The sequence below is a fragment of the Carcharhinus amblyrhynchos genome, chromosome 15 (assembly GCF_965287045.1).
Source record: "Carcharhinus amblyrhynchos chromosome 15, sCarAmb.v2.hapA, whole genome shotgun sequence".
In the NCBI taxonomy this organism is placed as follows: domain Eukaryota; kingdom Metazoa; phylum Chordata; class Chondrichthyes; order Carcharhiniformes; family Carcharhinidae; genus Carcharhinus; species Carcharhinus amblyrhynchos.
In genome coordinates this window covers 31,802,072-31,817,198 of record NC_137338.1, presented here as the reverse complement: position 1 = coordinate 31,817,198, position 15,127 = coordinate 31,802,072, and the positions used below count along the sequence as shown (strand labels likewise).

The window sequence follows — 15,127 nt, the reverse complement described above, 5'->3', positions numbered from 1 at the left end:
AGGCAAATGGAATGTTAGCCTTTATTGCGAGAGGGATGGAGTATAAAAGCAGGGAGGTCTTGCTGCAATTGTACAAGGTACTGGTGAGGCCGCATCTAGAGTACCGTGTGCAATTTTGGTCCCCTTATTTGCGAAAGGATATATTGGCCTAGGAGGGAGTGCAGAGAAGGTTCAGGTTGATTCCGGAGATGAGGGGGTTAGCTTATGAGGAGCGATTGAGTAGACTGGGCTAGTACTCATTGGAGTTTAGAAGGCTGAGGGGAGATCTTATACAGACATGTAAGATAATGAAGGGGCTAGACAGGGTAGAAGCAGAGAGATTATTTCCACTTAGAATGGAAACAACAACTAGAGGGCACAGCCTCAAAATAAGGGGGAGTCAATTTAGAACAGAGTTGAGGAGGAACTTCTTCTCCCAGAGGGTGGTGAATTTGCAGAATTCTCTGCCCATTGAAGCAGTGGAGGCTACCTCTTTAAATGTGTTTAAGTCACAAGTAGATTTTTGACCAATAAGGGAATTAAGGGTTATGGGGAGCAGGCGGGTAAGTGGAACTGAACCACTATCAGATCAGCCATGATCTTATTGAATGACAGGGCAGGCTTGAGGAGCTAGGCTTGAAGGCCAGGCCTGCGGTAGATGGAGGGGAACTGGTGGATGTGGTGCTTCTCGATTTTCAGAAGGCGTTTGATAAGGTGCCGCAGAAAAGGTTGCTTCAGAAGGTTAGGGGGCATGGAGTTGGGGGTAAGGTGTTAGCGTGGATAGAGGATCGGCTGTCTAATAGGAGGCAGAGAGTTGGTATCAATAGGTGCTATTCGGATTGGTGACTAGTGGAGTGCCCCAGGCATCGGTGCTGGGGCCTCAGCTATTTACCATTTATATAGATGATTTGGAGGAGGGGGCTGAGTGTAGGGTGTCAAAATTTGCTGATTACACAAAGATAAGTGGAAAAACAAATTGTGCGGAGGGTGTGGAAAGTCTGCAGAGGGATCTAGATAGGCTAAGCGAGTGGGCGAGGACCTGGCAGATGGAGTACAATGTTAGCAAGTGTGACGTTATCCACTTTGGCAGGAATAATAGTAGGAGGGACTACTATTTAAAGGGCGAAAAGCTGCAGCATGCTATGGTGCAGAGGGACCTGGGGGTCCTTGTGCATGAGTCACAAAAACCCAGCCTGCAGATGCAGCAGGTGATCAGGAAGGCAAATGGGATGCTGGCCTTTATAGCGAGGGGGATTGAATATAAAAGCAGGGAGGTCTTGATGCAACTGTACAGGGCACTGGTGAGGCCGCAGCTGGAGTACTATGTGCAGTTTTGGTCGCCGCACTTGCGCAAGGATATTTTGGCCTTGGAGGGAGTGCAGAGGAGGTTCACTAGGCTGATACCAGAGATGAGGGCATTGAACTATGAAGAGAGGCTGAATAGACTGGGTTTGTACTCATTAGAATTTAGAAGGATGAGGGGGGAATCTTATAGAGACATAAGATAATGAAGGGAATGGATAGGGTAGAGGTAGAGAGATTCTTCCCGCTCACAAGGGACAGCAGGACTAGAGGGCACAGCCTCAAGATAAGGGGGGGGCCAGTTTAGAACGGAGTTGAGGAGGAACTTCTTCACTCAAAGGGTGGTGAATCTCTGGAATTCTCTGCACATTGATGTGGTAGAGGCTACTTCGCTAAATATATTTAAGACACGAGTGGATAGGTTTTTGGTAAGCAAGGGAATTAAGGGTTATGGGGAGAAGGGGAGAAAGCGGGAAAGTGGAACTGAGCCACTTCAGATCAGCCACGATCTTACTGAATGGCGGGGCAGGCTCGAAGGGCTAGATGGCCTATTCCTGCTTCTATTTCTTATGTTTTCTTATTTAGATGGCCTACTCCTGCACCTATTTCTTATGTTCTTATGTTTTTTCACACTACCAATGGAGAGATTTAGCACATTTCAGAGCAGCTTACACCCTTAGTGTGTTGTTCATCTATATGTTTAAACAGATAATAATTTCAGTGTTGGTGTCAGAATAAGGTTCCTGAATTGAGTAAATTTTGCAGTTGAGCAAGACAATCCTTGGCACGCGTGCAACTACAGGCGAGTTTAGCCTTTTGCTCGTTATTATTTCCTGGAAAAGTCAGTTAGAAGTGGAAAGAGGAGTTTAACAAGAAGCTTATGTGGCTCCAAGTTGAGACATTTATGCATGCATCTGCTCAGTGAGGGAAAAGGCTTGTGCTAAGTAAAGAACTATAAATTGAACAAGCTTTAGTCGATAATGGGGATAAAGCCATGTATTTTGTGCTACAAACAAAGAGTGGTGGGGAATTGATTACATGTTGCTATTAAAATAATATTCCGTTCATTCATGTATTTTAACTAATTCAAACCGATTGGTTTTAGCAGAATGCCTTTTAATGCATTTTACAAAAAAGATATAAAAACACACATGGCCGATTGATATAATTCCTATGCCACAATCTAGTTTTCCAGATTGTAGAGAACACGCAGCTGCAGTGATGCTGAACAGTGTAGAATATGCGCTATAAATCCATGAAATTTATTGTATCCAGAACAAACAATGATATTGCAAATAGGTAACAGCAGCATACATACTCCCACTATTAAAAATTATTTTTATAGTTGCAGAAGACTTGGTACTAGCTGATATTTTAAAAATCCCCCCAATCAACGTGTCTACACCTGTACCTGAACCCACTCCACCTGTTACTGCAAAGTCGGAAAAGTCCGCCAAGAACAAAAGTGGTCAGTCAGGAAAGGGCAAGCAGAAGAAGGAGTCTGGTATAGTTTCACAGCTAGAGGAATCAGAACAACTGAAAGAAGAAGTAAAGGTATATTTTGCATTTATTTCACTTCAAGTGTTATTGGTACGTTATTCCAATCAACTAAAGCAACCACTAGGAGTTTAATTCTTTTAAGTGATCTTTAGACTCTTTCCTTTATCATTGTCAGTTCCTCTACGATCATTACTTATAATCAGGTCCACTCCAACAGTATATAGGGGATGCTCCAAATTCAGAGAATAAAGAAGGCCCCATTGGGTGGATAAACCTAAACTTTATAACCAGCTGCAACAGCTTGGCAGGTAATAGTCAACCCATTGCTTTTTTGTGAATGTAATCCATACTTCCTTGTATAGGTGGAACTTGAAGAAACTGAACCAGGAGCCGCTTCAGAAGATGGCCTAGAACAGCCCGTGTTCCTGTGTCTGAATGCACGTTCTCCAGATGGACTCTTGATAACATACTTCACTGAGGAGTGTATAGGTCTGACCTTATATATTTCAAACCTTAACACAGTAACAAAATTTCCCAAGATACCCTGAATGTTGCAGCTCAGATGTAATGCATTGCTTTCTACCAACCACACACTTTAACCTCGACTTTCCAAGCACAGAAGAAGAAATATTTAATCCTCATATGTGTACAGTTTTCAATGCATAGTTCTGAGAATACAGAACATTTATAACCAATTTTGTCACATAGGTTGGTATTGTTTTAAAAAAGGCCCCCTTTATTTTTTCTGTTCTCAGACTACAGTTGCTTTTCTGTGAGTTAATGTGTACCTAATTATTTTCACATTTAGAAAATTGGGTGGCATAGTGGTTAGCACTGCTGCCTCACAGTGCCAGGGACCTGAGTTCAATTCCCAGTTTGTGTCACTGTCTGTGTGGAGTTTGCACATTCTCCCCGTGTCTACGTGGGTTTCCTCCAGGTGCTTCAGTTTCCTCCCATGGTCTGAAAGACATGCTGGTTAGGTGCATTGACCTGAACAGGCGCTGGAGTGTGGCGACTAGAAGAATTTCACAGTAATTTCATTAAGTGTTAATGCAAGCCTACTTGTGATTAATAAATAAACTTTAACTTTTTTATTGGTTCATTTTAATTTTTATTTAATATTCCAAGGCATAAGAAATGAAGATTTGGCCGAAGAGAGGATATTGCTGCGTCAGAGTTATCCTATCAAAACCAAAGGTCTCCAAGCCTGCGAAGCAGCACGAAAAAGGCCTGCCATGCAGGAGGCATCAAGAGTTATTACATTCCAGGGAACTGTGGTTAAGTACATGATGAATGGATCCACAGAGGTATTGCAATATTGACTTGTGTCTGCAATTGGCATTAACACAGCTGATGTTACTTTCAATAACATATATTTATGTTGCAGCTTTAGCATAATAAAGATTTACCAAGGTCCTTCACAAGAGCGTTTTAAAATAAAATGTAGCATCCAGCTGCAGCTGGTACAGGAAAGGGATACCAGGTCAATGGAATGGAGTTCCTGTCAGATCAGGCCCCTGATGCCTTTCCATTGGTGGGATGGATCAGTGGCTGACAGATCAGTGGTGGGTAGTTAACCAAGGACATTAAACAACCAATTTTCTGGTATTCGTCTACTTCTTGACTTTTACCAAAGATGCAGGAGATGTGCAGAAGTTCAGAACTTCAACTCTCAGACAAGACGAGAATTCAGTGGGACTGAGTTGTGGAAGGAGCTGGCCACAAGCTGTGTTCTTAACTTTGGAGGAGTCACAAAAAAGGTTGGGTTAAAATCAAGTGCTGCTAGATTCAAAGGTGCCTCCCATGTCCATTGCAACTGCTGGAGGCAATACAAGATGCTTGAGGAGCTCATTGTAGTTAAGACTTAATTTGGCTATGATGTCAGTACTTACAGAGTTTGATTCCAACAGTGAGGAGAGAGTGGCAGAGAGAGATTGGTATGTAGTACATTGAATGTCTTTGTTCCAGCGAGGGGAGTTCCAATATTTAAGGAGATTCAATGTGGAGCAGAAGGGAACTTAGAATCAATAGGGCAGCCTCACACTCATGGAAGGTGCTACCAAACTAAGGGGTATACTGTCAAAGATTCAGCTTCATGGAGATGTCAAGCACTACTGTACGTGAAGACTGCATCTCTCTGGTAAGTTGGTAGCAGAACTATGTGGAAAAATGGAATCAGAGTTGATACCAATAGGAAATGGCAAATACCTAATATCTGTGGCCTTGAATTAACATTGGCACTCAGCTTTTCCGCCTATTTTTCACTTCAAGGATCATCTGGCGATTTACCAGGCATTTCTCAGTCAGCACTCCATTGCTTCATAGAGAAGGTAATGGATGCTATGTGCTATTGGGCTGACCCAGTATATCAAGTTCGCAAACAATTAGGTCAGTCAGGCTGAGAGGACAGCTGGCTTTGGGGCCGTGACTGGATTTCCACAGGTACAGGAGGTCATTTACTGTACTCATGTGAACAGGAAAAAAGATTCCACTCCCTCACTGTTCAAAGTGGATCATGAGGGCGTGTGCAAGTTTTCCAGAAAGCTCTCATGACTCTTATGTTCTTAGATAGCTCCACTTGTCTTAACTCTTCAGGCCACTCAAACTCCTTCATGGCTTGATCCTGGGGGAACAAAAGGTATCCCCTCTGATCCTTGTACACAAATCTAATACACAGGCAGAGAACACAGAAAATTCTACCAGATAACAATACAGGTCACCATCAAATAGGCCTTTGTCAGTTGAGTTTTAGATACCTCGATAGCTCTAGGAGAGCACCGCAGTACTCAGCCTCAAATGATCCCGCATTGTTGCCATTTGCTGCTTACTGCTCAACCTAGCACTCCAGGTGGGAGTGGTGCTGGAAACTAGAGGAAGACACTGAGCAAGCTTCATCCTCAGAGAAGAAGGATGAGGATGTGGTGCTTTAACAATAAAGCCAATGAAGATGGAACCAAGAGGTCCAACTCACCAGACAGTGATATGCATTGCTGGGGAATGCACTGTTTTCTGTTCAGAAAACGCATTTCAAATGAAAACAAGTGCAAGCGCCACTAAACCAAGTAGTCTCTCCCAGAGGTGACCTTGCTGACCTTTCATGAGAGACCATTTGCATCTCTCTGTTTCCATCAGCACTATATACCAAAACTTTCTGTCTGCACAGATATTCATCAGGCCCTCACTCCTAGGTGCCATCTAATCTATTTGATTCCCCATCCGGTCACTATCAACACTGGCATTAAAATTAAAATGCAAGTTGTTATACATTGAATCCAAGTCTTTTATTTATTAAACATTAGATGCTTCTGAAATTAACAAATTATTATCACGCACTGAGAGCTCAAGTCTTAACTAATACATTTTCAAGTTCAGTTACGGTCGCTCCCACAAAGTGCTCCCACTGCCCTTGGCATTGTGGAGGCAAGTTGCAGCTTTTATGCTCCAGTGCGTTAGATGGTTGTGGCCTGTGACCTGAGTGCCTGACTCCTGTTGGGCCCTTGCACATAGGGGCCACTCGCATCTATGCAGGATCGATCTCATTCATCAGACCAACATGTAGCATTGGTGTCCCCATCAAAGGAACTGAAGCATCTGCCTTCAACAACAAATGTGTCTTGAGAGGATTTTCCCCTCTGCTTTTACCTGATATATGAGGACCTGCAGTGGAGACCTGTCCACACCTCCTGCATCTATTTGGTGTTATATTCCATGTGCGTTTCTGAAGGTTGTCATTCTTTCAATGGAGGTTATGCTAAGTATTTACATGCGAAGAAATGGAACCACATGACACAGTTGGAATCCATCATCATTTGCACATGGGACTTCACTGCTGCTGGAATCGTTGACAGATGTTTACACATCTGATGGTGCAGCTGCTTTGCTAGTGACACCTAAGGCTCGCCATCTGCATGAAGCTGAGAAGCACTGGGCCTCACTTCACTCCTCTGAGGAAAAGTGACCTGAGCTATCCCTACCTCCATCATCTCCTCCTGTGTCCCCATTTTACAAGTGGACCAAAGCCCGTTGACATAAATGTATCTGCACTGGTGAAGAGTGCACTGGAGTAGTGTCTTGAGACACTGCTGTATGCCTTGAGCTTTCTAGTGCTGTGGATGCCCTGTTGCTGCTGTATCTGATGGACGGACATAATTTAAATGAAGCAGCCACTCCTTCAACCAAGGCATAGAACCATAGAAGACGTAGAACCCTACAGTGCAGAAAGGGGCCCTTTGGCCCATCGAATCTGCACTGACCACAATCTCGTCCAGGCCCTACCCCCATATCCCTATATATTATTACCCGCTAGTCCCTCTAACCTAAGCATCTTATGACACTAAGGGGCAATCTTATCATGGCCAATCAACCTAACCTGCATATCTTTGGACTGTGGGAGGAAACTGGAGCACCCGGAGGAACCCCATGCAGACACGAGGAGAACATGCAAACTCCACACAGACAGTGATCCAAGCTGGGAATCAAACCCAGGTCCCTGGAGCTGTGAAGCAGCAGTGCTAACCACTGTGCTACCATGCCGTAAACTTTTAATTCCAGATTTTTATCAAATTCAACTTCCACCATCTGCCATGGTGGGATTTGAACTGGGGTCCCCAGAGCAGTACCCTGTGTTTCTGGATTACTAGTTCAGCAACAGTACCATAACACCACTGCCTCCCCAATATGGAGAGAAGTGTGCCATTGTAGTTCGAGGACAATTTCCAGCGAGTAAAGTAAATTTTGTACCACTTCACTGACAGAAGGTACTTTCTGTAATGTGCCTCACAGGGTATTTTTTGCTTATTTTTTCCTAGATTCTGTTTGCTGATGGAACTGTGAGCAGAAGTCCAGATTCTGGACCTGTATACATTCCTCGACCACTTACACCAGCAAGCAACCAAACTGACCTTGTTGATCAAGAATCAAAAGATGAAAAGGAACTAAAAAGAGACCTAAGTGAAGAAGAAAGTAAGAAAGGTAACAGGAGCAAAACAGCTAACAGTTTATGTGACTGATGAAACACATCTAAACTAAATATCTCTATGTAAAGTATTGGGGTTTTGTTCACATATTTGATGGCTTCATCAAATACTACTGTGCTTTATGAGTAGTCACTATTTATTAAAACAAATGTATTAGCACATAATAGTATTTGTCAACTCTTCTGTTTATACAAATACATAAAAATAAGCAATTCCATAAAGACATCTTTCAGTTCTAAAATGCACATTAAGTTACTCATCAAAGGAAGTAAGAAGTTTCAAAAGATAGCTGATCAGTTCAAACTTTGTTTCTTGAATTTATACATTATAAGGAAGTATTAATGGATTTAAAACTGAGGAAAGAAAGTCAGAGATCACAGAAACACCTATCTGTGAGTCACCAACACAGAGAGGAGACAAGTGAAACTGCTGAATTGCTAGGTAATTAAACTGAGACTCAACCAGCTTACTTATTTCGAGGTATGACATGACAAGAACACAGAAAGCAGAGGGATTAGTAGTGTGGGCCAATGTGGGAGTTTCTGTAGGTCAGTGCAGGCTTCTATTCCAATATTCAAGTTTTGTTTTAGTGGTATCCATCAAGATAAGTGTCTATGAATGAAGGTGGAAAGGAGGGTTCCCACTTGACATAACCTGTAAGAAATTTAAGTTACTTTATCCCTGGTCCTGGCTGTCAGTTATACAACAGAATAGTATTCAGCACAGAACCACAATGCATTGACATACATGCATTTGCCAGGCCACATTTATTACGACACTCAATTTTCTCTCCTTCTCTGCTGGAAGTGCTGACTATTGCTGGGTCTGGTTCCACAGTGTCATTTATCCAGTGCCTCATCTGAACCAACCATTGCAGGGACCCGGGTTCAAATTCAGCCTTGGGTGACTGCCTGTGTGGAGTTTGTACATTCTCTGTGTGTTTACTTGGGTTTCCTCCAGGTATTCCGCTTTCCTCCCAAAGTTCAAAGATATGCAAGTTAGGCTGATTGGCCATGCTAAATTGCTGCTTAGTATCAGGGGGACTAGTAGGGTAAATATGTAGGGCTACGGGGATAGGGCCTGAGTGAGATTGTTGTCAGTGTAGGTTTAATGGGCCAAATGGCCTCCTGCACTGTAGCGATCCTATGATTCCACTCTATATGTGATTTGAGACAGAAACTGCAAAAATCTGAGGGCATTCTGGTGTAATTCATGTTGTGCGACCCAGGCTACATAGAAAACATATGCAATTATCTTGGTCAGAAATGCCGAGTGAGTGTTCCACCTCAGCTTCTTCATGAGGACCCCAACAAACCCAAATGCCAGACTTCAGCCAATTCAATTCACTCTGATATCAGACCTAGCATAAAAGGCTGATGGTTGTGATTGTTGAAGAGCCATCATTTTAATCCCACAATATCACTGAGTTTCTCATAACCTGTGTCCTAAGCACACTATTTTCAGTTGTTTTGTCAATGACTTTCCTACCATTATAGGATGAGAAGTGAGGATGTTTGTTGACAATTGCTCATTCCTCAGTTCAAACCATAACTCATCAGATAATGAGACCGTTTATATCCGCTTGCACAAGATCTAGACTATTTTCATGCTGTGAAGTGTAAATAACATTTGCATCATAAAAGTGCCAGGCAATGATATCTTCAGCAGAAGAGAATCCCACTATTTCTGCTCGATATTCAATAGCACTACTAACAAAGGCCTCGTCATTGACATCCTGACAATATCGAACATAAACTTATCGGGACTAGCTACAGAAATGCTATGACAATAAGAGTCAAAGGCTGGGAATTCTGCAGTCAGTAACTCAACTCCTGACTTCCACCATGGACACATTGGAATGTGATGGAATATTGTTCACTTTTCTGGATGAGGGTAGCCCCAACGACAATTAAGAAACTCAACACTATCCAGGACAAAGCAGGCTACTTAATTGGCACCTTGTGACAACAGCATATCCCATCCATTGGATGCACTGCAGCAACTCACGAGCAATCTGTTGTTAGCACATTCAAATCCCAACCCACTACTACCTAGGACAACAGGTATATTGGAAGATTTGCATCTGCAAATTCCCCTTCACACTCCATTCTGACTCTGAAATATATCCTTCACTGTACTGGAACAAGTCCTGGAACTCCTTCCATAATTACACTGTGGGTATACTTGCATCTCAAGGGATATAATGGTTCCAAAAGGTGGTTCACCACTACCTTCTTAAGAGAAATTTAAAATGGGCAATGAACGCTGGCCTTCCATTATTGCTCACATCCCATGAGCAAATGAAAAAAACAGCACAATGTACCTGGTCTGTATAAAGAGCTCTGGAAAGACAGCATACAATCTCAATGTTTATTAGGACTGTGAAAATTATTTCAAATTGAGGACCATATCTATAATGTGATGGGCCATAGCGTGGCATATCCAACTGTTTGAAAACAAAGCCAAATTTCTCAGGTAGAAGAGTTAAGTACAGGGGACATATGTTTAACGTGTGTGGGAAAAGTTTAGAGGAGATGTGTGAGGCACGTGTTTTGCACAGAGGGTGGTGAATATCTGGAACATATTGCCTGGGGAGGTGGTGGGAGCAGGTACATTTAAGGGGCAACTAAATGAACACTTGAATAGGGTGGGAATGGAAGGATACAGACTCCATAAGTGCATACGCTTTTAGTTTAGACAGGCATCATGATTGGTGCAGGCTTGGAGGGCCAAAGGGCCTGTTCCTGTGCTATACTTTTCTTTGCTCTTTGTTCTACCCCACTTTATTCCCTGCTTTTGTTACTAGTGCTGTCATCTTATCAGAAAGTGTTTAACAGGCAGCCAAAAGACCTTTGTGGACTCTTATGCTGAAATCTGCCCCCGTTCACCCAGCAGGATCCTACGATCCCACTGACGGGACACCCCACCGCAGGTTTCCTGGTGCTGAGGGATGCATTCAACACCATTGACAACATCGGAACCACAATATCCTGCTGCCAGTAAGCAGCACACTACCTCCCCACTGCCACCAAACACACACGGACAGGGAGAAAAATCCCATCCACTGTACGCAAAATTATTTTTTCTTCCACCAGTCCATTAAAAATGTAATGCATGAAATGTCAGGAATACCAGAATTATATGCGAATAGACTGGTTTCCCACTACCAGAAAATGTTGTTTATGAGCAGATGTTTCTGGTTTTCACACCATTTATTTGTTTCTTTAAGGGAAGTACAATCAAAGAGGAAATTCCACACCAATGATTAATGAACGGTCTCCAACGCAAATGCATCGACAACCAGAAATTCAACCTGGTACTTGGATAACTACCACTCCGATAGGTTTATCTATAGGAACAAAAGGCATGGAGAAGTTGGACATCAAACCCATTTTAGTCTACAAAGCCACAGATCCAGAAACTGGAGAAGTAAGCATACTATCTCTTTCACTCGCATAAATCCATTTGTAATATTTTGGCTTTTAAATCTGAGCTTCTCTGTTACAGTGTGATGCTGCTTCAACTCAAGTCACTTAGGCAATATTTCCTTACACATCTAAAATTAACCCTTCATCTACCAAAAGCTCACACAAAATGCACATAAAAGGGAATTCATAACAAAACATAAAAATACAAAGAGTATAAAAATATTCTGATCTTTTACATTGACCACAGGAGCTCCAGGAGGAAGAGAGATGAGTAACAGCACAGCACTGATAAAGAGGTCTTGATCTGACATTCTCAGCCATTTGTTCAGACATTACATGTACATAGGAGGCTAATTGAGTTGGAATCTAGATGTTGCAAGTTACCAGACACAAATTGGCTACAAGTAGTAAAGAAATTAATCAGTTTTCACGATGGAGAACATTAGTATCATTCCTACAGGCAAGTCAGAGATAATAGAAAGGATAAAACTTAGAACAATCAACATAGGGAAAAGGTATGCAGTCGGCAAACTATTGGGATTGAGGCAGAGAAATTCCACGGCCCTGATGGTCTACATCCTAGGGTATTAAAGGACATGGCGGCGGAGATTGTAGATTCATTGGTTATAATGTTCCAAAATTCGCTGGACATGTGAAGCCTTCCAATGGATTGGAAAAATGCTAATTGCTTATTCAAAAAGGGAGGGAGGCAAAAGGTAGGAAATTACAGACTAGTTAGTTTGACATCTGTTGTTAGGAAAGTGTTAGAAGCAATTATCAAGGGAGCAACATCGGGACATTTGGAAAGTCAGGACGTTGTGGGAGGCTAGGGAGGAAATTGTGGGTCTCCTAGCTGAGATATTTGAATCATCGATAGTCACGGGTGAGGTGCCTGAAGATTGGAGAGTGGCAAATGTTGTGCCTTTGATTAAAAAGGACTGCAGGGAAAAGACTGGGAATTACAGGCCAGTGAGCCTCACATGTGTGGTGGGTAAATTGTTTGAAGGTATTTTGGGAGACAGGATCAACAGGCATTTAGAGATGCAATTACTGATTAGGGACAGTCAGCATGATTTTGTGAGTGGAAAATCATGTCTTACAAATTTGATTTGAGTTTTTTTTGAAGGGGTAACCAAGTAGGTAGATGAGGGCAGTGCAGTTGATGTTGTCTACATGGACTTTAGCAAGGCCTTTGACAAGGTACCGCATGGTAGGTTGTTGCATAAAGTTAAATCTCACAGGATCCAGGGTGAAGTATCTAAATACTTAGATGATCTGGAGGAGGGGGCTGAGTGTAGGGTAACAAAATTTGCTGATGACATGAAGATGAGTGGAAAAGCAAATTGCGTGGAAGGTGCGGAAAGTCTGCAGAGAGATCTGGATAGGCTGAGTGAGTGGGCGAGGAGCTGGCAGATGGAGTATAATGTTAGCAAATGTGAGGTTATCCACTTTGGGAGAAATAATAGTAGGAGGGATTGTTATTTAAAAGGCGAAAAGCTGCAGCATGCTACGGTGCAGAGGGACCTGAGGGTCCTTGTGCATGAATCGCAAAAAACCCAGTCTGCTGGTGCAGCAGGTGATCAAGAAGGCGAATGGAATGTTAGCCTTTATAGTGAGGGGGATAGAATATAAAAGCAGGGAGGTCTTGCTGCAACTGTACAGGGTACTGGTGAAGCCGCAACTGGAGTACTGTGTGCAGTTTTGGTCGCCGCATTTGCAGAAGGATATATTGGCCTTGGAGGGAGTGCAGAGAAGGTTCCCTCAGCTGATACTGGAGATGAGGGGGTTAGTCTATGAGGAGAGATTAAATAGACTGGGTCTGTACTCGTTAGAGTTTAGAAGGCTGAGGGGGGATCTTATAGAGATGTATAAGATAATGAAGGGGATAGATAGGGTAGAGGTAGAGAGATTCTTCTTGCTTAGAAAGGATAGCAGAACTAGAGGACACAGCTTCAAAATAAGGGGGGGGTTGCAGTTTAGATCGGAGTTGAGGAGGAACTTCACTCAAAGGATGGTGAATCTCTGGAATTCTCTGCCCATTGAAGTGGTGGAGGCTACCTCGCTGAATATATTTAAGTCACAGGTAGATAGGTTTCTGATAGACAAGGGAATTAAGGGTTATGGGGAGAAAGCTGGAAAGTGGAACTGATCCACTTCAGATCAGCCATGGTCTTGTTGAATGGCAGGGCAGGCTCGAAGGGCTAGATGGCCTACTCCTGCTCCTACTTCTTATGTTCTTATGGATACAAAATTGGCTTCTTGACAGAAGCCAGAGAGTGGTTGTGGAGAACTGTTTTTCAAACTGGAGGCCTGTGACCAGTGGTGTGCCTCAGGGATCAGTGCTGAGTCCACTGTTATTTGTCACTTATATTAATGATTTGGTTGAGAATATAGGAAACATGGTTAGTAAGCTTGCAGTTGATAATTAAACTAGAAAGAGTGCAGAAAAGATTTACTAGGATGCTACCAGGACTTGATGGATTGAGTTATAAGGAGAGGCTGGATCGACTGGGACTTTTTTCTCTGGAGCATAGGAAGCTGAGGGGTGATCTTGTGGAGGTCTGTAAAATAATGAGGGGCACAGATCAGCTCGATAGTCAATATCTTTTCCCAAAGACTGGAGAGTCTAAAACTGGAGGACATCAGTTTAAGGTGATAGGGGAGAGATACAGAAGTGTCCAGAGGGCAATTTTTTCACACAGAGGGTGGTGAGTATCTGGAACAAGCTGCCAAAGGTAGTAGTAGAGGCAGGTACAATTTTGTCTTTTAAAAAGCATTTAGATAGTTACATGGGTATGATGGGTATAGAGGGATATGGGCCAAATGCGGGCATTTGGAATTAGCTTAGGGGTTAAAAAAAAGGGCAGCATGGACAAGCTGGGCTGAAGGGCTGTTTCCATGCTGTAAACCTCTATGACTGTGACTATGATGAAGTCAAAACACTATCCATCAGATCAGCATGGTTTTATAAAAGACAAATCATGTTTGACTAATTTGCTAGAGTTCGCCAAAGATCTAACAAGTAAATTGGATAATGGAGATCCTGTAGATGTAGTATATCTGGACTTCCGGAAGGTGTTTGATAAGATGCCGCATAAAAAGATTTTTCACAAGGTTAGATCACATGGGATTAGGGGTAAATTTATTAGCTTGGGTAGGTGAGTGGCTGATGTACAGAAGATGGAGAGTTGGGATAATTTTTTTTTCTAGATGGCAAAAGGTAACTTTTGGGGCACCACAGGGTTCAGTCCTTGGGCCCCAGCTACTTACAATCTATTTAAACGACTTGGATACAGGGACAGAAGGCTCTATAGCCAGATTTGCAGATGACACAAGAATAGGTGAGACAGTAAGTTGCAATGAGGAAATAAGAACCCCACAAATGGATATAGATAAGTTAGGAGAGTGGGCCAAAAGGTGGCAGATGGAGTATAACATTGATAAATGTGAGGTCGTGCATTTTGGTCGGAAAGATGGAAAGGCGACTTATTATCTAAATAGAGACTTCAGGGCACTTTGTTGCAGTGGGATCTAGGTGACCCCGTTCATGAGGTCACAGAAAACTAGCATGCAGGTAAAGTAGATAATAAAGCGAATAGATTGTCGGCATTTATAGCTGAAAGATTCGAATATAAAGGTACGGAAGTATTGTTGCAACTATACAAGGCATTGGTGAGACTGCACCTGGAATATTGTGCACTGTTTTAGTCCCCTTATTTGAGGAATGATGTAGTGGCATTTGAGGTAGTTCAGAGAAGGTTCACTAGATTGATTCCAGAGATGAAGGGTTTGTCGTGTGAAGAGAGATTGAACAGTTTAGGCCTGGAATTTAGAAGAATAAGGGGAGATCAAATTGAAGTATATCAGATGATAAAATGTATTGATAAAGTAGACATGGAGAGGATGCTTTCTCTTGTGGGCCATTCTAGAATGAGAGATCAC

At 42.6% G+C, this 15,127-nt stretch overlaps 1 protein-coding gene across 1 annotated transcript in view; it reads left to right on the top strand.

The window, feature by feature from the left end:
- Nucleotides 1-15,127, top strand: part of LOC145353527 (sperm-associated antigen 17-like) — a 194,436-nt gene that overhangs the window by 81,916 nt on the left and 97,393 nt on the right. The window contains exons 26-30 of the mRNA XM_080204336.1: nucleotides 2,627-2,835; nucleotides 3,144-3,270; nucleotides 3,910-4,088; nucleotides 7,590-7,752; nucleotides 10,987-11,186. Coding sequence (XP_080060462.1) covers nucleotides 2,627-2,835; nucleotides 3,144-3,270; nucleotides 3,910-4,088; nucleotides 7,590-7,752; nucleotides 10,987-11,186 — 878 coding nt within the window. The remainder of the gene's footprint in view (nucleotides 1-2,626; nucleotides 2,836-3,143; nucleotides 3,271-3,909; nucleotides 4,089-7,589; nucleotides 7,753-10,986; nucleotides 11,187-15,127) is intronic.